Here is a 6,469-nt window from a genome sequence, read left to right on the forward strand (position 1 = left end):
TATATATATATATATATAGAAAGGTCTTCCAAGTACCAATTAACATATATACTTGCTAATAAGTTACCAAGTCAAATAAATAATAAACCTAAGTAAGCAAAATACATGTTTTTCTGCTAATGAACTTAAACAAAAAAGAAACTAAGTTGTCCACTAAAAACCAAGAAGACTTTGTGCTTCACCATTGTGGCAAGAATTGTCTTTATGTCTTCAAAAAACTTCCTCCAACAATAAGAAAGCTGTAGTCAAATTTAAATGAACAAAAAAATCATAGTCAAAACATCAGCTATACAATAATATGTATACTCAAGTGGTACAACAATTTAGCATACATATACCTAATCATGATTTGGTATATGAGTCGATGGAGGAGAATGCTGAGGAACTAAATTTGGATCTTGTGCACTATTTGCAGACGATTGCTTAGATCGCAAGAGAGAAAGCGCTTCATCAACATTCATACCAGGAGAAGTTTGTTGCAACATAAGTTTGACAATATCTTCCAATCCTTGCAGTCGTTGCTTATGGTCGTCTAATTCAGTTTTTAAAGCTGTTACCTTCTCTTCACTTTGTTTTTTGATTTCATCTATTTCTTTATTTTTCTTAAGAGAAGTTTTTGTAACAGTTCTTCCATAACATCGAACTCTTCCTGGATTCTCTTTACCAAAAACTTTTTGAAATGCATTAGTAGGAGTTTCTCCAGCTTCTTGGAGATCATCAAGTTTATCCTATACACACAAATATATGATATGTCTATTTTTAGTGATAAAAATTCAACGAAAGAATCCAAAAACCTATTGATAACTAATAGGGACAGCAATCCAAAATAGCCATAAAAGAGCCATAAAACAACAGTCCATGATAGCCATATAACATGGTTGTACATTGTCATAGAATAGCAATTAAATCAACCATAAAACAGCCATGAAATAACCATAAAATAGCAGTCCATGATAGCCATAAAACATGGATAAAATAGCCATAGAATAGCAACTAAATCAGCCATGAGACAGACATAAAATAGCCATAGAACAGCAACTAAATCAGCCATGAAACAGCCCATGAAACAGCCATGAAACAGACACAAAATAGATACCACAAAATAAACATAGAAAGCAGCAAGTCAGCAACCATGACAACCACAAAATAGTCATAAAGTAGATACTAAAACAACAACCATGATAGCCATAAAACAGCAACTAAATCAGCCATGAAACCGCCCATGAAACAACCATGAAACAGCCGCAAAATAGATATGATAACAATAATCACGATAGCCATAAAACAGCAAAAAAAATAGCATCCATGACAGTCATAAAACAACTACTAAAACAAGAAAATTATAGAGGAACTTACAATAATAGCTTGTGTTTCTACATCAAGTGTTTTCCCTTTTAGTCCATTCCGAGTTGCAACAAACATTTCAGCTTGATTTGGTTCCTCTTTGTTCTCTTTTTTCTCACGCTACAGATCAAGATAACAATTACAAAGTTATAACATACTAAAATTAGGGAGAAGTAACAAGTAGAGAATTTTAACTCAAATGTGACCTTACCAAATCAACACGCACTCTTGCAAAATTGATTGGGCCCATTTTATGCCTCCATTGTTGTTTCTTGCGATTTTCAGAATTTATAACACACATGGCCTGTGTTTAAAATAAACAATGATGAAAAAAATATAAAAATTGAAAGAATTATACTTGATCATATCAAATAATAATAATTGAAATCCTCTAGCTCACTTTGACAGTTGGAATACTCCAATATGCAATTAGCTTCCGAAATTGTATTTCTGGAATTTCCAAAGGACAATTCACCAACATATCCTCAATATTTCCAGAATATGGTTCAAAATGCTTCTTTTTTATTCTTGTTTTGTAACGCTTCCATGCTCCTTGAACACCAGTCATCACCCATAACTTTAAAGATTTTGGAAGAATGAACTTTGACTACAAACACATCAATTTCATCATATCATATGCATAAAATAATTATTAACAGATGGCATAAACATAAAAATAAATGGAGCTTACATTAATATACTTCCAAATGCGCTTTTTGATTTGCTTAGGCACAGCTTTCCAATTAGTGTACATCAAGGTAATAAAGTCACTATTCCTTCCCATTGTTCCAATAAAATTAGTTAAATCCTTCACTCTCTGAGCTGTTGGCCCCACGGCTGCTCCCTGATCAAAAGTCACTTCCTCCCTTTCTTCCCAAGTTCTTGCATAAATCTTTAGGCATCTTGTTTTTCCACGAGTCTTTTTAACCTTTGAAGTATCTAAATTAAAAATTGAGAAATAGTACAAATTAAAACCAAAGACAGCCGTGAAAGGTATAGAAAGGGCAGCCCCATGCTCATAGATAAAAAGAAAGTGTAAAACAAATAGCAACAAACTAAATTACATCACCTTCTACATGAGCCTCTTCCATAACTTGATCTCCTTCTACATCAAAATTGTCACTTTCATGTTCACCAATATAATCTTCCTCAGAGGGGATATGAACATTTTCTCCATTATTCGGGGATGGCCTAGATCTAGCATCCTCAGTAGTTGGAACTTCATTTTGTTCCTCTTCTCTTTCCACATGAATTCCTTGATCACCCAAAAAAGCATCAAGAGTCATTGCTGGACGCTTTAAGTTATTTTTTAAGTTTATCAAGTTAGCTGGTTCTTTTTCAGTAGCTCCAGCATCCTCACCAATTGACTCAAAGTCATCTTCCTCTTCCCTTTCCACTTCTACTCCTTCTGTATGCAAAAAGACATCAAGAGCCATTGCTGGACACTTTGCCTTACTATTCATCTTCTTAGGAATTGGTTGTTCTTCTAGTTGAACATTACTCCTCACTTGGTTTTGGGAAGACCTCAAAGACCGGTTCATAACATTGTCTACAAGTGTTTTATTTCTCCCTTCCATTGAATTCTCCCTACTATATTTGTCTCCAATTTCTGAAATTTTTCTCCTAGGCTGTTGTGCTATTTTGGCTTGATTACTTCCTTTATCAACTTTGGTTATAAAATTCTGAACTAGTTTCGCAGCAGAAGATACTTCCTTCATTTCAAATTCCTTAACTTTTGCATGAGCTTGATACTTTTTTACCAGTCTTTTCCTCTTTGAAGTTGCTCCGTTTTCCATTAGGTTGCTGTATAAAAATATTAAAACAGCCATGTAAATACAATTGCATATGCATCTAATAAGGGGAAGAGGTAAACCGTAACAAACAATTACCAAATTCTATATCATAATATTCAGCAAATCATGTTCAAAACTGCTAACATAAAGCATTAAATCTGACTTATATACCATAAAAGAGGGAAACAAGTCACTCAAAAATTCTTCAGAATCATATTCTTCACTCAAAAGGCAGAAAAATGCTGAAAAATTCAAAATGCAGAAAAATTCAAAATGCAGAAAAATATGTCCCACACATACTCATAATCAAGATGCAGAAAAATTCAGAAAATTCTAATAAGCAACAATCAGAACATAAAAGAGGGAAAACAAGTTGAAAAATGCTAACATAAAGCGATAAATCTGACTTATATACCATAAAAAAAGGAAATAAGTCACTCAAAAAGTCTTCAGAATCATATTCTTCACTCAAAAGGCAGAAAAATGCAAAAAAATTCAAAATGCAGAAAAATATGTCCCACACAAACTCATAATCAAGATGCAGAAAAATTCAGAAAATTCTAAGAAGCAACAATCAGAACATAAAAGAGGAAAAACAAGTTGAATAACAATTGCCAAATTCTATATCAAAAGTTTTCAGCAAATCAAGTTCAAAACTGCTAACATAAAGCGATAAATCTAACTTATATACCATAAAAGAGGGAAACAAGTCACTCAAAAGTCTTCAGAATCATATTCTTCATCCGATCCTGTGTTATACTCTTGGGAAAAATAGACTTCTTTTGCGACATCGACTAGAACTTCATTCAAATCATTCCTTACCAAGTCTACTTCACCATCATCATTAGGTATAGAAGGAACCGTCGAATTATCAAATGGCTCATTTTCATAAGTATCTTCAGCATCAATGGCAACTTCATCACTTATGCTAAATAGGTCCCTTGGAATAGTCTTCATTACATAATGTTTATTTTTATCAAATGCATCTTGCACATAGAAGCATTGGTGCACTTGACATGCCAATACAAAAGGCTCTTCCTGATAGCACTTTTTGTTAAAATGAACATATGTCGAGCCATAAGCATCCTCCCTAGCCTCATACCAATCACATTTGAACAATGTAACCTTAAAATTTCCATAGTAGTCCAACTCAATGATATCATTCACTCTACCATAATAAGAAACATTTTCATGAATTGGATTTGCATCCTTTGTGCTTGCAAAGCTTGTCGTTAATGCTACTAAAGTAACTCCACTATTTTGTGTCTTGCGTCTTACCTCACGTTGCCTAGTGTGAAATCTATATCCGTTGATAAAATAACCAGAATATCTTTTTGCACATTGGCTTGGTCCTCTAGAGAGCTCTTTTATCCAATTTGGAACATCATGCCGCAAAGCACGTGTTTTAAACCATGTAGGAAAGTTTTTGCTATGGTTTTTAGCTCTCATCCATCGTGTTCCTTGTTGATAAGTCTCATGCTCACTAAAACTCAAAAGTATAATATTTGTAAGTATAAAACAGACCTATCAATTTCTAATTAAAATACCAAAATATAGTAGAATTAGTATGATGTACCTAACATAGTCGTCTATTTTGTGACAATTCAATAATATGTAGCTATGAACTTGCTCTCGAGACTTGTCGTCAAGGAGAAAAGGTTCACCTTTCTTTGCACCCAAAGGAACACCTCTTTTTGGAAATAGATTCGAAAATGCATCTGTAGTTTCCATCATAGAATTATTAGGTTCATCATTATTTCTGGGTTGTCTATTCAATTTTGTTTGGACACCAGAATGTAAGTAACGCGAGCAAAATGTCAAACATTCTTCAACCAAATATGCCTCTGCAATAGATCCTTCAGGACGACTTTTGTTTCGAACATAGGACTTCAAAGTACACATGTATCTTTCGGGAGGATACATCCACCGAAATTGAACTGGACCTCCCAATCTCACTTCATTAGCCAAATGAATAGGCAAATAAATCATTATGTCGAAGAAAGAAGGAGGAAAGATCCTCTCTAATTGGCATAATGTTGTGACAATATCCTCTTGTAATTGATCTATCTCTTGTAATGTGATAGACTTTTGACACAATTGACGAAAAAATGAGCCAAGTCGAATCAAAGGAATTTCAACTTGATCTGGAAGTATTCCTTTGATAGAAATTTGTAACAAATAGTGAAGCATGAAATGAGCATCATGAGTCTTTTTTTGACCAAGTCAACCCAAAATTTCGAAAATTTGGAGGGAAATAAGGAAAAGATATTTTTTTATTTTTGAATTTTTAAAGAAAAACACAAAAATGACCCAAAACATGAAAATTTTGGATCAAAACACAAGATGCATGCAAGAACACTATGAATGTCAAGATGAACACCAAGAACACTTTGAAGATCATCATGAACATCAAGAACATAATTTTGAAAAATTTTTTATGCAAAGAAAACATGCAAGACACCAAACTTAGAAATCTTTAATGCATGGACTCTAACAAACGAAAAATGCATATGAAAAACAACAAACAACACAAAACAAAAAATCATCAAGATCAAACAAGAGGATTTACCAAGAACAACTTGACGATCATGAAGAACACTATGAATGCATGGAATTTTCGAAAAATGCAAGAAAAATTTTTAAATCATGCAATTGACACCAAACTTAAAAATTGACTCAAGACTCAGACAAGAACACAAAATATTTTTTATTTTTATGATTTTCTAATTTTTTTTATTTTTATTAATTTTTTTCGAAAATATTTTTGGAAAAACGAAAAAGAAAAATTTTGAAAAGAAAATTACCTAATCTGAGCAACAAGATGAACCGTCAGTTGTCCATACTCGAACAATCCCTGGCAACGGCGCCAAAAACTTGGTGGACGAAATTGTGATCCATATTCTTTGTACTTGTATGAAATTTAATAATTGGCTCTATTTGAAGTCACAAATACGTTCAACTAACCAGCAAGTGTACTGGGTCGTCCAAGTAATAAACCTTACGTGAGTAAGGGTCGATCCCACAGAGATTGTTGGTATAAAGCAAGCTATAGTCACCTTGTAAATCTCAGTTAGGTAGATTAAATGGTTATGGGTTTTGAAAATTAATAATAAATAGAAAATAAAAAGGGATAGAAATACTTATGCAAATCAATAGTGGGAATTTCAGATAGGCGTATGGAGATGCTGTGCTCCTCTCGGATCTCTACTTTCTTCTTACATTCATCCAATCCTTCTTACTCCTTTCCATGGCAAGCTGTATGTAGGGCATCACCATCATCAATGGCTACTTTTAATCCTCTCGGGAAAATGGTCCTATGCGCTGTCACTGCA

The 6,469-nt window shown here is 33.4% G+C and overlaps 1 protein-coding gene across 1 annotated transcript; it reads right to left on the minus strand.

Annotated features, from left to right (window-relative positions):
• Positions 1-31: 31 nt before the first annotated feature.
• LOC107489131 (uncharacterized) lies at positions 32-3,140 on the minus strand. Its single transcript, XM_052261711.1, has 6 exons — positions 2,414-3,140; positions 2,036-2,283; positions 1,745-1,951; positions 1,556-1,648; positions 1,357-1,464; positions 32-728 (listed from the first exon to the last, which is right to left on the minus strand). The coding sequence occupies exons 1-6, from the start codon at positions 3,138-3,140 to the stop codon at positions 339-341; spliced, it is 1,773 nt and encodes a 590-aa protein (XP_052117671.1). The 3' UTR covers positions 32-338.
• Between the last annotated feature and the right edge of the window lie 3,329 nt (positions 3,141-6,469).

This window comes from Arachis duranensis, chromosome 5 (genome assembly GCF_000817695.3).
Source record: "Arachis duranensis cultivar V14167 chromosome 5, aradu.V14167.gnm2.J7QH, whole genome shotgun sequence".
Lineage (NCBI taxonomy): Eukaryota > Viridiplantae > Streptophyta > Magnoliopsida > Fabales > Fabaceae > Arachis > Arachis duranensis.

What these genes read in the sequence shown, in the direction of transcription:
- LOC107489131 (XM_052261711.1), bottom strand. Translation starts at nt 3,140, where the DNA reads ATGGAAAACGGAGCAACTTCAAAGAGGAAAAGACTGGTAAAAAAGTAT. An exon ending in GGAGTATTCCAACTGTCAAA is followed by an intron (nt 1,649 to 1,744) that starts GTGAGCTAGAGG and finishes TTTTAAACACAG; the next exon opens with GCCATGTGTGTTATAAATTC. An exon ending in CAAGAGTGCGTGTTGATTTG is followed by an intron (nt 1,465 to 1,555) that starts GTAAGGTCACAT and finishes CTTGATCTGTAG; the next exon opens with CGTGAGAAAAAAGAGAACAA.